The sequence below is a fragment of the Leptonotus elevatus genome, chromosome 14 (assembly GCF_054856555.1).
Source record: "Leptonotus elevatus isolate MCC_2025b chromosome 14, RoL_Lele_1.0, whole genome shotgun sequence".
In the NCBI taxonomy this organism is placed as follows: Eukaryota; Metazoa; Chordata; class Actinopteri; order Syngnathiformes; family Syngnathidae; genus Leptonotus; species Leptonotus elevatus.
Genome location: NC_141252.1, coordinates 10,646,446 through 10,666,176, shown reverse-complemented (window position 1 = coordinate 10,666,176; position 19,731 = coordinate 10,646,446). Strand labels below are relative to the sequence as shown.

Here is a 19,731-nt window from a genome sequence, read left to right as displayed (position 1 = left end):
GCAATAGACCCAAACACTAAACAATGATAAAAAAAATATATATATATAAAACAAAACAATCAAAACAAAGCGCTCAACGCTTGCCACTGTGCGTTACCATGGCGACAGTTGCCCGGATATGAAGCTTGTCGATAACCTAGCGAATGCGATGATGGCATAAACCAAACCAAACCAAACCAAGATCGACATGGACGACGGCGTGCAGCTGGGTGAAAGTGGGCCACTTAAAAGCGTGAGTGTTATGGCGTTAGGAAAATAACTTAGTGGGGTTATTTCGTCTGCAACATGGAAGGACTCTTGTTAGGACTTAGCTAATGCTATTGCTATCCACGTAAGACACGTTGAGGGAAAACAAGCAGTCAAAACTTGCATGATAGTTATTTATTTAGTTCAACTCTTGATAACTAAAGAGACCAAATTGTTTGCCTAGTATGATAAACGGCAACTGAAAAAGTCCGTGTTTATGTTTAAGACACGAAAGCTAAGCTACCTATGCTAATAGTGTCTAAAATCCCCCAGCTAATCAGCAGACTGAAAGTTGTTGGTATAAAAGTTGTTTTTCTTGCTAGTGGATCTAGAACTTAGGTTCACAATTTTGACAGCACGTGAATGCTGTGTGAATAAAATATCTCGATCTCTATCTATCTATCTATCTATCTATCTATCTATCTATCTATCTATCTATCTATCTATCTATCTATCTATCTATCTATCTATCTATCTATCTATCTATCTAATATTAAAGCAATGTAGACAAACTAAACTGGATATAAAATTGATGATGGATATCCATGAAAATGACAGAACAAATTATAGAAGTGGAATAGCAAGAGCTGTCCTCAAATCCATTAAGTGGGTCTTGTTGGATGGAATTTGTTACCATGTTTTTATCAAATACTAATTTGCTGCCATCCAATGCAGGTGGCCAAATCTGGCCGAAGATCCCGCCTCGCAGCAGACCAATCACTTGCAGATGCCCGCAACTCCAGGAAGTCCTTCACGTCTGGTTCTGCCGGAGAAGTATGTGATCTCATTATATATGATGATTGTTTGCATGTTCTACAAGAAGTAATGCTTGCATTAATCACAAAATGTATTATCTCTCAAATGTATGCGTTAATCAAGGACGACAATGAGGTAGGATGCATGGATATAGTTGTGGTTTTGTACTGCTTCTGTTGCAAACACAATACAATCAGCTTTATACCATACAACAGAGTCATTCCAGGGTCATCTTAAAAGTACAGTTCAACTGCTTAGTTTTATACATTTCCATTTTTAAATTTGTTTGCATTTTTTTAATTTTACTACGCAATTTGAACACCAGCTTGGCATGATGGTATAAAGTTTTAATGGAGTGATTTATTTACTTTTTGTATGCTTTACATGTTTTAGTTGCCATATTTTTTCCTGTGCAGATATCAAATGCTTCAAAACCCTCAATATTAGGTGTCCTCTTTATATGTTTTGATGTGTTATCATGCAGGATTTAAAACATGGTTATACATTCACACCCAGAACCTTCTAGCTGTACAGTTGTAAATAAAATAAAATAAAAAAACTGGCATTTACTGTGCACTTAACAACAAAAACAAACAATCGCATATGTTTTAACTAAGCATTTTATTCTCAAATTTAAAGTTCAGTGGAACCTATGGAAAGTAGAATTGTAGTCTTCGAACCATGGATGTGCATGACGTCGCAAGAGACCTTACTAAAAACTCAACTCTCCAACTCAATTAACATCTATAAATTTTTAGCACATTTTTACACTTATAAGAATATTAAAATGTTACTTAACATTGCATGCATGTTACGTTAATATAGGCTATGTATTTATAAACATTGATTTAAAAAGAAACAAATTGGTGGTCAACTAGTAGGCTACTTTTGATACATTTATAAAGTAGGCTATGTAAAAATAAAAATAAATAAAAACATAATTAAAAAAATAATAATTCTGTGTACCTGAACATTGAGCAGACTAACAATTTTACCAGGGATGTCTCAGCTCAGAACATTACAATTTAATGATGCAAAAAATGTGCCTAAATATAGGACAGAAATATGCCAGACAAGTCAGAGCAGCGCAGACAGTTAAAAGAGAGCAATTCCTATCACTTCATAGCTGGCATTTTTGGAATCCGTCACGTCGCCTGGATTGGTAAATTGTCATGCAGCCAGCACTCCCCAAGCAGAAACATCCTAGCAATGCTGTCGCTTTAGGCTAATCTTCCCAAATTAGGCCAACTTCCTCAACGCGGGGACCAATATTCTCGCGCCCCCTCTGACCCACTCTGTAAACGCAATACATTTTTCCAGCATGCCGTGGGTTTATTTACAGTCAACGTTTATCAAGCCTGGCCTCTTCCGCTTGAAATACCTAACTGATTGGTCACATTCCTGGCGTCCTTTTAAACAAAGACGCCACTGCCTTTTGGGCTCATACGGTTTGGACACGACAAGTTCCTTGCCCTGGAGACCATCAAGGAATCTTAATTTAGAAACCACGAGGGCTTAGCTAATTGTTTAAACAGCCCGAACATATTTGGTCATGAGCAATTGGAGGCACACTAATGTGTGGCTGAGGGCATTAACATATTTTTGTTAAGTGAGATGATACCCAAAGAATTCAAGGTACCTAATAGTTTAGAATATGGGAGCTAGTTGTTGCCAATTAAGCAATTTTGGAAAAACACAAAGCAAAATTAAGCCTTTAGTTGTTTTGAATCATGGCATTTTCATTTGTTTTTATTACAAGCAAAGAGGACAAATGGATTGACATCAGAGGCTCGGATCATTTTGAGAAGTAGCCCTACATTTTTAACATGCTGCTTAAATTTTTTAAAATTGTTTGTTTCATTATTACACTGGATTTCAATGAAAAGCTGGTCAATAACTCTACAAAATTGAATGTGCTTGTTGAGCCCAATTCTTCCTATAAGTGGTCATATCAATTGGTGTGTACGTCGTGTGCGCTCCCCCACCCATCCTGTGCCCAGTAGTGACGCCCAGATTTATAAATAGCTCGGGTAAAAGGGGCCAGCCATGAAAAATTATTTCCTATTTCATCATGAATGAAAAAAAATTCTTCATGAGCACTTTGTCCTCTGCAGACTCAATTTGGTAATGAGAAATGTTGTGGCCTTTTTTTTTTCTTTCTTCTTTCCACATTCATTTGTCTCGTGCCCCTGCTCGTGAGCTCAGAGGAATGCGTTCATTCAAGGGCAGTTCTCAGGGTCCCACTCTCAGGATCAAGATGCATACTTGCTTTACTATTTTCAGAATCAAAGAACGATAGGGAGAAGGTCATTTTTTTCCCTGTTAATCTATTTTAAGGTCAGACTTACATAGGGTGCTTGGCTGTTCCCACACTCTGTGCTCCATATGTTGTGGTCTCGGACATGAGGTTATTCAAAACAAAATTAATGCAGCTTAACTATTCCAGTGCTCTCGTGCTTATCACATCCTCGGAAAAACATTTCAATTAAGCTTTGAGGTCTGTTCTGTTTCACTGGTGGACATCTGGACTCTGTGTTGCAGACAAGCGCTCCCCCTACTGTTGTTACTGGGAAACCAATGGTTTGGAGTCATGCAGGTCATTCAGAAAATGTCGCCAGCCAATCGCAGGCCTATGTACAAAAAGTCTGCACATCTCTGTTCAAATGCCTTTAAAAATAATAATAATAATGATGCATAGATAAAAAACAAACACACTTTAATTTTTTATATTTTACCCTTTATGTGACCTACAACATGTACATTTATGTTTATTTAGTCTTTAGACAGGGAAACAATGGCAACAACAACAAAACAGCAAAGCAAAATCTAACTTTTTGGTCATAATTCCAAAGGGTATGTTTGGTGCAAACACAAAACCTGTTATCACCAAAACAATACCATACCTTACAGTGAAGTGGTGGCAGCATCATGCTTTCAGTTTTTTTTTTTTTTTGCTTCAGCTGGAACCAGAACCTTAGACAAGATGCAGGGAATTATGAACAGTTTCAAATAGCAGTCAATATCCCCCCCACGCTTTTTCTAGAAATTGACAGAAAAAGCCCACTAGAACATCTGGAATTTATTTAAGTCACAGGCAGGTGTGTGCTGACTCGAATTTAATATGTGACGGTGGGTGTGCTAACTTGTGCAGCCACTTTTCACTTGTTGATTTTTTTTTATTGTCCCCTCTTGAAAAGATTAACAATTGAAACAAACACATTTTCAATGGAGTTGTAGAGGTTATAAGTCATATTAATGGTGGAAGAAGTTTTGAAATTATTTATTAACCTGGCCTTTGAGCATGGGTGTGTGTATACTTTTTATATCTACTCTATAAACAAACAACTAGTCACACTCGCACCTATGAATAATTAAACCGTCTTCAATGAACACATGAATACGTGAAATTGTCATGGCAGTTTAAAAGCCTGTGACTGAAATACGAGCTTTTCCGTGAATCTCACTTGTGTAATTTTCATCTTGCAGGGCCCCCCTCCCAAACCACCCAGGAGGCAAGGCGGCTGGGCAGAAGAAAGCTCCGGATTCATTTCTGGCAAGTACGTCTCTCCATTGCCCACACCGGAGGCAGCCAGCTTGCATGTTATTAATGGACTGTGATTCTGTGGAACGAGTTTATTTATCAGTGCATATTTGGGGCCCGGAGCTGTGAATCAACAAGGTTAGAACGAGGCTGTCTGAGCAGGCCGTTCTCCATTTGTCTTCATCTGCTAGCAAGGTGGTAATTGACATGGTTAATACATCAGCCACAGGAGGGCACTGTTAGCCAGCCCAGTCCCTCCGTCACAGAGGTCCCAGGCACTTTATCACCCCGTGCGAGCTGCTGTACATGGGGAGCTCAACATAGCATGGAGAGACAGTCATTAAATATTTAGGACAGAACATCTATGTTAATGTGTCAAATGTAGCAGTTAGCATAAGAACTTTGCCGTCAGTGAAAGCAGGCCAACCAACAAACTCCATGGCCCTTTCCTCCTCTTACCAGAAGGTCAGCGTGTCACTTCTTCTTTTTTTTTTTTTTTTTTTTTTTGTGTGTAACCCAACTTGATTCCCAGCCTCAAAGCCATTGAAATACAGGAGGTGTAAAGGGGGTTTTGCACGTGCATTGATCCTCTCTGAAACAAAGTAAGTAATGGCCCCCCCTGGAGCCAGCAAGGACTTTTCCCTTCAATGTCACCCCTCATGCTCAATCACCGCCGCCCTCCTCCCACTAATCCCAGCGCAGAAATCCCGGGATTTGTCGATCTATCACTTCTAATTGACACTAAATGATCTGTCAGTTTATTGATGAACCTTTGAAACCGGGTTGTCACAATATATTTTATCCCTAACAACTTTTTTTTCCAGACAGTTTTACCATGTCTATCGCTTTGCCTTACATGAGTCTTAATCAAGGAGCCAGTAATGTGTCTTAAGTGTGGAAGCGGCACCGCCCACGCCCAGACAGGACACGGTTCAAGGGCAGGCAGGTACGACATGAGGCTCTCTGCTCTTTTCTGCCCTGCCTGGTTGGACATCTGCTTCCTCACTGTTGGCTTTGTGATGTCCAATAATTGAGAGATCTGGTAAATAGTAGTAAACACCGTCGGAGGCTTATAATCGATTCTTTATAACATATAAGTCACTTAGTGTGTGTTCTATTCGGGTTCCAGTAGCATGACGTGTGCATGCATCCATTAGGTTCTTTTTTTATTGGTGGCAGTGAGCTTTACTAACAGCATAAATACAAAATGAATAAAAATGTTTTATGTCGCTAATAACAGCAAAATAAAATGGGACTAAAGGTTGTTCCTTTTGACACAAATTGTCCATCTGTGTTCGTCAGACTAATATTTAATTGTCTTACAACATAACAACCCTGTGACATGGTTTACAAATTAGGGCCAATGTAGACAAAGCACAAAGTTTTACATACCGTAGATTATAATTGTTGGCATCCTGGAATGATTCAAGTGACATCAGTGGAAAGACTTTTTCTGGCACAGACGCTCATCTTTTCAACCAACAGGGGGCACTATGCAACCAAGGAAATGAACAACAAACATTTTACAGCTACCTGCTTTGTGAAAATGTATTATCTTTATTAATGGCCATATGATAAACGGAAACCCCATAAAAATATTCAATGTATTTGTCTATTAAATATTTTTTCTGAAACATAAAGCTTATGTTGATAGCAGTTATTAAAACATTATGTTTTAGTTTTTGTGCCGTGTAGCACTAGTGACGTCTTACAGCAGGAGATCTGGCAAAGTGAGACACAACTGTCGCTGACCACAGAAGACAGAGCAGAATTACTATCATAAGATACATACGAAGACTGTTATTTTACAGAGGGAAATGACACTAGTTAAAGGGCCAGTGCCTTACAATTTTCTTGTACTTTCTGCATTTACACAGGTCTTCAAGAAGAGCTGCTGCTGACGAGCTGGAAGAGTACGCTGACTCCGCCACCTTATCATATCATGCTTCTAGCTGCTGATTGAATTCAATGACAGTTGCATTTTTGTGTGTGGATAAACATAGGTCTTTAAATGTAAATATCCCCCTCGTAGCAAAGTGGAATTGGCGCTCATTGAGGTTGTCCTTGGTTGCACCTAATCCTTACCTTCCAAGAACAATCACTTAACATGATTGAAAAAAAAAACAGCATGACTGAGTTGTCATCACTTTTATTGCCGTGAGGAGCCGAGCTCTGCTGTTATTCTTGGAATAACAGTGAAGCTGTGACAAGAATAGACATGGTCATGTGGAGAGCAGGTAGAGGATGCATGCAGCCATCTATTTTGGAGGCATCACGGCAGCTGGCGCTCTCTATTTTTGGGGTTTAAAGGTAGATTGTCCCAGTGAGCAGCCTAACAAGCATGATGCACTGCTTCTGTCTAAACTGTCTTAACACACAAAATTGTTGGTACCATGTTGATGAAACAAAAACTTATAATGATCAACAATAGATTAAAAAAAAATGTTAAAAATTACACAATCAAAATCAGCCATTGGAATTATTTATACTTGGACGACAGAAAGCGAAGGAGCGAGTTGTCTCAGGAGATTAGAAAGAAAATTATAGACTAGCATGTTAAAGCTAACGGCTATAAGACCATCTCCAAGCAGCTTGATGTTCATGTGACAACAGCGGCAAATATTATTCAGAAGTTTAGCCTCCCGGGACGTGGCCGCGAGAGGAAAATAGATGCAAAATTGTAGATACGGATAGTTTGAATGGTATCCGAAGAGCCCAGAACAACCTCCAAAGAAATTATTTTCAATCTTATAATGGCGCCATCATTTTTGTCCAGGCCTGTTTCTTCATGATGACGATAATAATAATAATTATTATTTTGAACAACAATTCAATTAAATTTGTTTTAATTTATTGTTACTTTTGGAAGTTTCAAGTGATTTCAATGACCATTGTGGGTTTATCTTTTATTAACAGAGCGGTACCAACAATTTTGTCCACTTGTGTATCTTAGTAATATTAAAATATATATATTTTTAAGAAGCAATCCTTGGTAGTCAATTTGGTCACCTGGAGCGAATAGCAGAATCTCATAGTTAAGCTTTTGAATTTCCCTCACTTCGATAAAATTGAAGGTAACAAAACCAAGCAAGCACGTTTCCCTCTTTATAAGATGACCTCACTATTTAGGCCGCATTTAGAACGTATTCAATAATGTATACTCTCTCGCTCTCTATTTCTACAGCCGCCGGCTGAGACCACAAACTCCCCAAGGATCAGATGATGATGGAGGTAAGTGCCCCTTTACAGTCCCCCACTCGGTGTCTCCCCTCACGGGCAGATAGGAACCCTCTGGTGCCTCCCCAGCACATTTATCCTGAGCAATAGTGCCGATAAGCAGGCCGTCAAGATTGTAGCTGGCGACATTTCTCCTTGGATGCTACGTGAATGTAGAGCACTTGACGCCTTCTAAATAACCACTCACCTTTTTGATAAACATGAACATGTTCATTAAGCAAAATTAGATCCCTATTTGCCACAGAATTGTGTAGAGGGAATTCACCGGGTGCCCCTCCTCCCACAATCCCACGGGCGACACGGTTAATCACTGCACACACACACGAACAGATCTCTTAGGAACATTTCTGCTTTGACAGACTCACCCAAGGGTCCGATTCTGTGCACAACAAACAATGTACCGGGCTAACCTGTGAAATGACTGAAAAGCCCTGCAATGCATAATTGGGCTCTTTAAAGGAGCATTTAAAATGGGGCCTCACCGATTGCCTAAAAATTCCCACTTTTTCGAATTGTAGAGGTTCACTTCTCTTGCCCTTATGCCGGCAGAAAGAGGATTTCACTGTGTAGGAGCGCTCTTAAAACAGAGCCAGAGGCAGCGGGGCATTGGAAATTACAGTGCTGAGGGGTAGTGAGATAGCCCCTACGATCTTGATTATGTCCATGACGCTTATCCCATGTGTCCACTGGCTACTAGCTGGGAGGAAGAGGGGAGCCCAGGTCATGGCTCCCATCGCCCCATCAGCTAAAGCTCCCCGACGGTCACTTAAAATAGCAGCGCTACTGCAAACACAATCATCTGTTTCATGTCTTTAAACTGAACCACCCATGTGTTGAATATCATCCCATAACCCTTCTCAAAATGGATTTTACGCTTAGCTGATCGTTTGACTGGACCCCCGCGTCCGTTATGTGGCGAGACGTCCTGTTCAAAGTCGCTGACTGCTGCGTGCCTGCCAGAAGGTCTACATTCGCCGCAAATGACCCCCCCCCCGATATTTACATGCTTCAGCGAAGAAGGTGATCATGTACAAAGCTCTGCCCTGGCCGCTCGCGACCAGCTCTGATGTGACGCATGTCGACGTCCAGGCGAAGTTGACTGTGTTACAATAGGTGGAGAAGAAAGGGCTTCTCATAATCGAGCTTGCTGGGCTCTTGTCCTGCTTGACCTCCGCTCTAGATTGGACGTGCAGCTCATTTCCAAATGTTGTCCGTTAGCCGTGCGTATCGCACTTTGCATAGACAACAGTGTGCTTCGCGTAGTGCATTTTTGGCTGAAGTGGTGTCAAAGTGGGTGTGGACAGAAAGACACGCCAGGGATGCTATTTGTAAGGAGCCGGATGGCGAGGCTTTTTGATGTCATTGCACTAAGACCATTAAATTTGATTGGGGGTCCAGGGGGGACGGATTCTGCTGAACGCTGTGCTTTGTAAATGAGAGGACAAAGTGTCACCGGGGCCTCATGAATATGAAATACCCGCGCCTGCATTTATTTGGATATCAGAAACACAGATGAATCTTGTCAGCGGATAAACGAGCTTGGCATTTTTAATTTAGCTTAATTAAAAAAAAGAAAGAAAGAAATAATCAAGGGGGCGGAGGCGTTCTCTTAACTACAAAAAAAAGTTGACAAGGAAACTTTTGAAGTTGTCCTCAGAATTATTCATGTGGGAAATATGATCACAATCGAAAACCGTTGACTTCTTTTTGCCGTCGTCACCATCATGCAGTACTAAAACCCCGTGATCCATCTTGCTCCAGTTTGTTTCCTGTGACATACATGTCAAGATACTTCCTCACGTCACTTCCATCTCCTCCCGCTGTTTAGCTCATCTATTGACTTTGCCCTCAGGCTTCAGTACCGTAGCTGGAGATTACTGACAGCCCTCTTTGCGCAGTCCAACTCCACATTGCTCTGTCACCATGTGGCTGTTACTCTCACGCTTGTCTCTCTCACTGACGACAGTATACGTACAAATGTGTTTTCAGCTCTTATCTATTGCATCTAATCGTAACAGAGGTTAAATAAGGAATTCTTGACATCGTGGATCATGAACGTGACACGATGCACACCTTTATCTTCCCTCCATCCATGAACAAGCCAAGCTTGAATAAACTTTTCAACTGTTTCAAACTTCCCCCCCCCCCAATAGTTTTATATCGGACAAGACATTTTTAGCCTACAAATTACTGACAGTTAACAAATTAACCTTTTGATAGTACAAGCATAGACATCTGAACAGCTCATTTCCATCTGTATGTCTCATTATCTGCACTCATTTCAACAAACGTCCAAACGAAATGCTATGAAAGTTTGCCTTGTCCTTCTTGGGAGTGGAGCCATCCTCTCTCCTGTTGCGTTTTGCCAATTAAAGCGGGTTCCCACTGTTTGAGCAGCGGGCTGGCGGCTCACAGCGCCGCAGCCCCTGCCAGGCCGCGCGGTGACATCCGACCCCACACAGATGGGCTCGCCAGCAAACTCTCTTGCACGGGGCTGGACGGCGCCCCAGTCGGAGTGGCAGAGCGGACACGGAGGTCGGCCCGCCGGCCACTGCGGGTCCTCGGGGTGGGCAGCGCTGACAGGGCCCAAATGCTAAGGTAGCGGGGGGTGCTTTCTGGGGAGCCCCTGGCCAGAGCCCCTCTCACAGCGGGAAGAGCTGCCGCCTCAACTGCTGAATATTCATGGCCGCATGGCTATTGTGACAGGACCGGGGGTAGAGAGAGGGAGGGGAGGAAGTGGCACACTTGACACACGCTTCCAAAATAAATGCATTTATTTAATATACATTTTGTTGTTGTTGTTGTGTAGATATTCCAGTCATTCCGGATTTGGATGAAGTGCAGGAAGAAGATCTCAACATGCAAGTAGCAGCTCCACCGAGGTAGGTCCATCCAGCAGGTTTGCCCTCGTCCCCATGCAGGTCACAAGTGAAGTGGCTTACCGAACAATGGGATGATCACCTGCCCTCCACACTTGCCATTGCCCCATTGAGTGTGTCACTTGATCTGGCTGGCGATGGAGGAATAACCGTTGGGTGTGATTTATGCAACCGCGTTACCGGGGTCCTTACCAAACGGATCCTTTGATTTACAGGGCAGCGAGATGCACGCCGACATGTGTCGAATATGTAGCGAGGCTATGACAGCGGTAGAGGTTATTAGGCTGGGGCTCGCTCTCTGTGCGAGATAATATCCACATTGAACTCATTGCAGGGGCAATGTAGCGTGTAATGTGCAATAAGTAGGACTGGCATGCGCTGCTAGGCCCCGGCCACTTTCAGAGCCCCCTCACTTAATTCCGACCCGCAGATAAGCAGCTGGGTTTCAGTTTGAGGCGTTTACCACTTGGCAACCATCTCCTGCTTTCTGTTCTTCTTTGCTTGAAGTCTTCACACCCAACAGCTTCTCTCTTGGTCTTCTAACTCTGGTTTTGCATGAAGGTGATTGAAATAAAGTTCTTGGAATAATGGTCTCTCTTTATGTCCTGTAATTAGCGTTCAAGTCAACCGGGTAATGACCTACAGAGACCTGGACAATGATCTGAAATATTACTCTGCATTCCAGACTCTCGTAAGTCAACTATATATATTTACCATTACCGCAAAAAAAAAAAAAAAAGTCATAAAAGGTGTTAAATCTAAAAACAAGCTCGTTTTCTTTACAATATGTTGTATGTGCGCCCACTCGTCTCGATGTGATGTGATTAATATTGCGTTTGTGGAATATGAATTAAACAGCAAATTTCAGGGGGCGGCCATTTTGCCACTTGCTTTCAGGGCTCAGCAACCAATTGTGGCCTAGCCTCAGAAAACAGGTGACCCGTGATTGGTCGTTACCTGAGCCCTGAGCAACTGTGATGTCATTTTGACTCAGTAATAACTGGCAAAATGGCCGCCTTCTGATATTGATAAAAACTGCTGGATTTAGCTGCTTAACTCATATTCCACTAACGCAATATTAACCAGAACACCATATTTCGACTAGTGGGGCTGCATAGAACATATTATTGTCAAGAACATTTCTTGGGGGTTGACTTCCCTTTAATCCTTATGAATTCCACTTTCTTGACTTTATAAGTGTATTGTTTCTGTTTAGGTGTCATACACAATACAAAAGAAACATATACGGACAATAGAATATAGACACCTGGGCATTAAACATTTTAAACGGAAGGCCCTATCAATGAATCTCTGTTCTAGTTCATCCCAAAACTGTGATGTAATTTTCAGTCGACAGCAAGTGGCAAAAATGGCCGCCCCCTGAGATGGATTAAAAACGGGTGGATTTTGCTTTTAATACATATTCCACAAACACAATATTAATTAGAATTTAGAATAGTGAAGCTGCATAAAACATTATTGTAGGATTTTTATGATGGCGAATAGTCTCACATTGCTAAATGAATTGACATTCTTAAAAAAAAAAGTCAATGACTAAATGACCCATGGTAATGTCACACAATCACAGTTGTGCAACCAACAAAACGGTGATGCAGTCTTAGTCGGTCATTTATAGACTTCCACGCACCATTTACCGGGATGTTTCTTGAAATTCAAGTTCAAATTTCCTGGGTTACTTCTTCAGGACGGAGAGATCGACTTGAAGCTCCTCACAAAGGTTTTAGCACCAGAGCAGGAGGTGAAGGAGGTGAGTGAATTTGTAGTCAATATCGCCTCTTGTCCACCTGCCTCCCAGGTAATCAAGATTTATGGTGTGTACATTAACGCCTTCATCTCCCTTCATCTTCTCTTTCTCGGCGCACGTCCGCCTGCCCTCAATTCTACTCCGGCTGCTCCGCAGGAAGATGTGCTCTGGGACTGGGATCATCTGTTTACAGAGGTTTCCTCGGAGCTGCTCATGGAATGGGATCAAGGAGAGAATGACGAGCAGGCTTCATAAGTCCAGACTGAATGGCCCCAAGTGGGAACTGGGAAGCCGGTGATATGAATCGTATAAACTTTTTTTTTTGTTACAGTGTGATCTAGATTATATATTTCTTTACTTGCGTATATAAATATTGTACAGTTTGTCACATTTCCTACATAAAGCTCACTGCTGGGGTTGACGCCTTTGACTCATTGTATACGTTTTTGGAGCGTTTCCTCTCTACAGCCGTCATTATCAACACCCTCGTACAAGTCCAAGGTTGATAATCAGCTAAGCTGGAATCCGGGTGATTGTGTTCAAATTAACATTCCTCATTAAGGCCCACAACCTTATTGTTATTGACTGTGCCATTGACTTTATCTTGCAGCTCTTCGATAGGAGCAACCCCTTCTCCGCTATTATCTCAAATGCATTGAACACAGTTGCTATTGACAGCAGGTGGATTAGCATACATTATACCTTTTATATTGGATGAACAAGAATAGATGTAAGTTGGCTGCTGTTCAAACTGCTCTTTAAAGTGGAAAAAGAGAATATAATGAGGACAGCGCCGGGTTCAAGGACGACGCGCTCATGCTGAATTTGTGAAATGCGTTGCGTTACTGCGTGTTGAACACGCGCTGGCCGTGTGTATCTATCAGCATTCCGTTTAGTCTTTGGTTGGTTCATGCGTGTGAATTTCAATGCCGGCCTCCAACGTGTGCGCACGTCTATTAGGGAAACAGTTGTAACATTTACAGATTGTGATTAGGTTTATTTCTGAGACGCGCAACGCTCTCCTGACATTTGAAAATGCGCAGCAAAAAAACCTGAAGGACACACACACAGTCTATGCATCTAACAGCTCAATCACCGCCCATCAAAACAGATTTCTGCCCACTTGTTAGGCCTGCTTCATCAAGTGTACCTCTTCCAGATGAAGCTATCGCGCAGGATATTGGTGTTCTGAATATTTATATGCTGTGGAATACTTGAGCTAAAATTCCCTTTTAGACATCCAAACGTTCGCTCTTGCCACCTCCACAATTGGCTCATTTTGCTCGACTTAATGAATTCTGCCCATATGTCCCGAGCAGCTGCTACGTTGCCCCTTCCTCCCGCCCCCGCCGAGCTGCGAAGTGCCCATCCATGTAGAGACAACCTCTAGCTGTCTCTCTGGAGAAGGCTAAGCCTGCCACTCCTACGCTGGCAGCCGGCCGCTGCTGTCAGAGGTGGACCGCGGCCGCGGCGAGGGCTCAGATTAGGGCCCGGTGGTCGCCGGTTGCGGCCCGCCTCCAATGACTGCGGCGAACATTGGTGGATCAGAGAGGGGATTATAGAGAGGATGGGGATGGGGGTGAGCGGGGGGGGGGGGGGGGGGGATGCAGAGATGCTGTTTGGCATGTGCTCTCATCCAGGTTCTCAAAGTGACCTCTCGACTGCTTCATCCTGATGCTCTCCTTTATTCTCCCCATGTTGCTTATTATCTACAGTGTATTGGGATGCTGCGGCAGGACTCGGAATGACCTCCTCTTGTCTGGGTGCGGTGAATTCAATCACATCAAAACAACGATATTTCTTGCGAGGGAGACGGCAGTTATGGCTGAAGCTTTCGGATGAACACGGTGTCACTTGGAGGTGAAGTGAGGATGAGGCCATGTTGGTCATCACGCGGTAGCAGACGGACCACACATCCTTATATGTGGGTGTCGTTTTTTTTTTGTTTTTTTCCCCCTTTGTCATGATCTGTTAAAATAATGGAACACTTACTGCTAAAAACACTCGCAATGCCCCAATAAATGCTTCTGTTCTCTCAATATTACAGGCAACTGTTTCACATTCAATATTAAACTGAGGACCTTTTTTGAGAGCAGAATTTCTCAAGTTCAGAATGAATCAGTGGACACTGCAGGCAATTTGAGTACAGTGAGTAAAATTACAGTAGTTAATTTTGTGAGTTTTTATTTGTGCAAATTCATTTGTACAGTTCTTTTTTTTAAATATCATCCCTGGTAATTTCTTGAGTTATATTTTTACGTATACAGTCAATGAAAAAGTCTACACACCCCTGTTCAAATGCCAGATTTTTGTGATATAGAAAAATGACACCACGATAATTTCAAAACTTTTCCATCATTCATGTGACCTTATAATTTGTAAAACCGGAGAGAGAGAGAAATGACCACCACCATTTCAAAGTATCCCTGACCCCCAAAATACACTACACATGTTTTACCAGCAGAAGCCTGGGGATTTTGTGCTAACAATGGCTGCTTTTTTGAACTGTTCATAATTCCCTCAACAGCTCCAAATAGTGATACTGCCACTGCACGTTTCACTGTACATATATGGTGTTCTTTCGGTGGCGAGCAAAGTTGTTGACTTGATACCTTTCTTTATCATTATCTTAGTTTATTTTGAATTCCACTCTTGAAAATATACATTAATTTTATTTAGTTTTGTTTAGTCCTCTGAACAGGGGTGTGTAGTTTTATTTTTTATTTTTTATCCTCTGTACATGTGTTGTCAATTATTTAACAAGAATCAAAGCAATTGTAGTATTTGCTATTCACAAATTCCATTTTAAAAAGTATTTTTATTCACTTAACTTTAATCCCATCTAAAAAGAGATTAAGTGTCATCAGTAATTTCTCATGCATTTTTTGGGGGGGGGGGTGTATTTGGGTAGAATTGACATGACCCAGAAAAACAAGAAAGCCTCATATTTGTTTTACTTCCTCTTAGTATAGTTTTTGCTCACATATTTTGAGATTGAGTGCTAATTGGAAGGCTACAATAGATTTAATATTCTTTGAGCAGTGCTTAATATTTTGTGTTGACAGAAGTTTATGTATCCTATCTGCTCTCAATATCTGGCTTCCATATGAGCCAAAAGCAATATGCTGTTCTCTAATTAAAGAAAATGGGAAGATGTAGTGATTGTTGGAGGCCCTTCAGATACAGAGTGAGGGGTGAGGACAGACATGCTAAAGCTTGTGCGATATAAGGACCGGTTCTATCCCATCAGGGGCCACGCGCCGGTCACAGGTTCCCTGTCAGTGACCCGGCCAGCAGCGCATCACTCAGGCACTCGGAACCGGCCAAAGCACCAGTCTGTCATGAAGGCATGATTAGTAGTCTAAAAAAGACAAGAATGTCAAGCTTTAGGATGTCAATCCTTTGTACATACTGTAAAATTAATACATAGAGGCTCAATGTGCATTATGAGGAAAAGGACTATTGTACCACAAGAGGGGAGAAAAAGCACCTCTGTTCCTTTGTTATAACGAGATCAGCTGAATTCATAAATATAATCGCCCTTTCCCCTTTATGTTTTTTAGTGGCGGCAGGTAGAGACAAAGGTTTGGCCATGAAATACACTCGAGCTCCACATTTGTCTTGTATTTTATTATTTTCCCTTTTCGCCTCTCAGTCTTGTATGCCAGGGCCTTCATTTTTCACATGGCTGCTTTTCTTATCATTGGAGGGCCCCTTTGCGCTGGCCTAGGAGTGACATAAAGGCAATAAAACACCAAACATTCTGTAAAACACAGATGCCTCTCTGCTTGTGGAAGCCCTGCAATGACTCTCTGGGAAATTATGATAATAACTCAGAGGTGGTAGAAAATGGTTAGGGGGGGGGGGGGGGGGGGGGGGCGGAGGTGGGTTTCCGGGGCCGACGGGACAGGGCTCACCAAGGTCCTCCGTGCGCGGAGAGGTCAAGGTGGCTTGTCGGGCCTCGCTGCCTGCGTCGCCTGTCGTAAACCCTTTCCATCACGCAGGGTGCTGGCTGCTACCTACGTGGTATACAGTATGGACCTTGTATCTCGGAGAGGCAGAGGAGGGCAATGCAACTCTACTGTTTGACCTGTGAAGGTCAGCAACTCTCACTTCTGCTTGAATATTTTTCCTGTTAAAAGAATAACACAACGCCACGCAGGGGGGGCGGAGTGAGATTTGGCGTGTAGAAACGAGGATGCATGGGCAGATCTGCGGCTGGCTTTCAGGAGGGGCTGGAAGTAGTCCCACAACACCTCTCAAGTGTGTGAATGAGAAGGAGCCGGGACAGGAAGAGAGCACGGGCTCCAACACTGAGGTGCTGACAAAGGGACCAAGGGAGACGAGACTGCACCTGTTCCAACTGGATCCGCCCTACAGGGGGGCTCGACAAAGTCCCTGCCTTCTCCTGGCATCTGTGATGGGCTGAGGCAAGGCCTGGTCCATCTCTCTCTCTCTCTCTCTCTCTCTCTCTCTCTCTCTCTCTCTCTGTATATTTAAAAAATGTATATTTTGTATGAAAGGAGAAACGACGGAAGCTCCATCTGCTGAGGACTCGCCTTAGAATCTGCAGCCTGCTTGGGGAGAAAAGTTGCTGGGCCTCGCCGACTCTGCCATGGGGGTCTCGCAGTGGTTTGCCACCAAGTGGCACATCAGACGTCAAACACCAGCTGGCCAGACTCTTCGGCGTAAGCACACACTAATGACCATTCTACGCACACACACTGTAAAGTTACAAAAGCTCTGATTTGAATAATACTCACTGTGCTGTAGTACATACAGTACGCAACATCACTGAGCTAGTTGTTCACATTAGACCCCCAGAGAAAAGCAGTATTAGATTTTACACCCTTTCCCAATCAAATTCCATCCATTTTCTTCTGTCATGGACTCTGTGATTGTGACATGAACAGATAGACAATAAGGAAGTGAAAATAGTTTGCACCAGCTAGCTAACATAAGCTAGCAGTTAGCCTAGCTTCCTCAAATATACAATACATTTTCACCAGTAGCTACTTAACAAATTTAATCGCTATTGACAAATCCGAAATGACGTCACAAGTCAAAATGGCGGTCTTATGCTACGTTTGAAGTCAGATTTATCCCACTCGGAGTGTCCCATTGCGCTCTCAAAGTGTTTGAGGCAAATGTAAACAGTAAAGGTGGCTGATTCCGGAAAATTGTCATTCTAGTAAACGCTTGCATTCCAAATCACGTTGTGTCACGTGAACATATGTCTTGTATTTACATTTGTACGCTTTAAGGGTGGAACTGACACAGTCCGAGTGGGAAAATAGAAAGGAATTTAACTATTAAATTATTTTTTAATTCATTTATTGTATGAATGACATATACACACTCACAATTGGCTTGCTGACTGGACAAAAAAACAACAACTGGAAAACAAAACAAAACAAAAAAAAACAGCACATTGGATGGGACCTGTAAAACAATGGGACTGGGAAAATCCTCCGGGATCGGGACACAAGTCTCAAAGATACACTTATCTGATCATCTCTTCGCAGGGCAATTGCAAAGAGTGCCTTGAGTAGGGATTATGCCAGTTGCATAATATAATCAGTTTTGTGAACCACTACTACCCAAAGCCATACAAATTCCAGTTATTTTTTCAACACACGTTATTTGGATAACTTAATATTCTTTCTTATCCCATTTGAAGAACCTAATGCATGCATTAAAATGAGGTATAAATAAATGTCATATCAAAATGCAGTTCATGAGTGACATTGAATTAGGTAATAGGAGAGTCACTCAGCTCACTCAGGCCACGCTGGTCCCCAACAATGACTCTGCCTCATCTACAAACTCACAATAAATATCTGGCCATCATTTATTTTAATTCTCTCCTTTCTTGCTCAGATGGAATACATTCTTAACCTTGTAGGACAAGGACACCCACATGCTGCCTGCCTGCTTGCCTGCCTTGCCTTAGCCGCTAAATTATTCTTCATTCTTCAGGGGGAATAAAAAAGGAGGAGGAATAAAAAAAAAAAAGGGAGTCCGACGTTGCTCAGACTGTCAGCTCCAATGAATAGCACGCCTGAAAACGTTGTCACTGAACCTCTGGACAAGGAAAAAGACGAGAGGGCAGGGAAAGACATAGAAGAGTGAGGAGGGGTGAGAGAGGAGGGCGAGAGGGGGGGGGGGAGTCAGCCGCCTCCAGAGTGATTTATTTGCCAAATCAGGACACAATGAGTCGATTATGAGTCCTCTAATAAGAGAGAGTGTTTGGGGACCCACTAATTGGGCATGATTGAGTTGCAGTCTGGGAGCCGGCGAAAAGGGAACCTCGTCGGCGGCTGTCATGCAATCATCAGCTAATCAGAGCTTTGAAATTAAAACTGCGTGTTTAGGGTAGAGGACAGGATAATGGCGGGGACCTGCATGAGCTGTGCGGCAGCCTGAGGAGGCTTGCCATTCTGTTCCTCTTGTTTGTTTGTGTTTGCCAATATTCAGAGATTTCACAGAGTTGTGGGGCCCACCCGTCCTTGTGGGGCCATTTAAGTTTAGACCTCTTTTTGAGGGTCAAGACTTGGTTTTAGAGTTTAGGTTTGGGTTGAGGTTAGGGTAAGGAATGGGTGTAGGTAATATTTTTTTTATGGTTGGGGTTAGGGGAAGGGGCTAGGAAATGTATTATGTTAATGAGCTGACCCCACAAAGATGGTACCGTGTGTGTGTGTGTTTGTGTGTGTCCACAGCTCTGAGGAATTTGATTTGTGTGCATATGTATGTTGAATAATTTAGAAAATCAAATACAATTATTTCATTTAAGTCAGGACAACAACATGCAAATCTATATTCGGAGCGTATGTTAGTGTTCTGTCAAAATCGTTCAAAGAATGTCTTGGCAGTAAAGAATGTACTGGATTTTATTGTTTTAGTTCATGTGACTCAGTGGGAAAACACTATTTAAAGTTTATATGTAGTTTTAATGCTTTTTAATGGGGTGGTCACGCAAGTAAAGCTATATATTTGGGTACACTTTAATCATGTATAGGTTCCATTAAAAAAAGAGCGCATATAAACAGTATTAGGCATTTGTAAAGACGATTAAAACAATAAAAAAAACAATGAAAAAAACACGTGGATAAAAGGACCGACTCTCAGATCTGTATCAAAAAACTGTGCTGAGATGGACTTTTTACTGGGAGTGGTTCTGTGTACTGGATGCCGCTAGGGGGCAGTGTTTATCTACAATGTGTCGCAAGCAGTAACAAGACGGCTAATTACAGTCCTGTGATTAAGGTAAGCTATATGCTGAAAAATATTGCTCAAATAAGTGGCAT

At 42.3% G+C, this 19,731-nt stretch overlaps 1 protein-coding gene across 5 annotated transcripts; it reads left to right on the top strand.

The window, feature by feature from the left end:
* Positions 1-97: 97 nt before the first annotated feature.
* On the top strand, positions 98-18,249 carry ift43 (intraflagellar transport 43 homolog (Chlamydomonas)). 5 transcript variants are annotated; one of them, XM_086094241.1, is made up of 14 exons: positions 98-232; positions 922-1,020; positions 1,126-1,137; positions 4,489-4,559; positions 6,421-6,456; positions 7,728-7,774; positions 10,590-10,662; positions 11,275-11,350; positions 12,365-12,427; positions 12,581-12,718; positions 14,140-14,348; positions 14,472-14,572; positions 16,429-16,854; positions 16,948-18,249. In XM_086094241.1, the coding sequence occupies exons 1-10, from the start codon at positions 188-190 to the stop codon at positions 12,677-12,679; spliced, it is 621 nt and encodes a 206-aa protein (XP_085950367.1). In that variant the 5' UTR covers positions 98-187; the 3' UTR covers positions 12,680-12,718; positions 14,140-14,348; positions 14,472-14,572; positions 16,429-16,854; positions 16,948-18,249. The 5 variants fall into 5 exon arrangements, with proteins under 5 accessions (XP_085950367.1, XP_085950369.1, XP_085950372.1 ...); XM_086094243.1 differs by having other exon boundaries at positions 12,581-12,730; XM_086094246.1 differs by lacking the exon at positions 1,126-1,137.
* Positions 18,250-19,731: the final 1,482 nt, after the last annotated feature.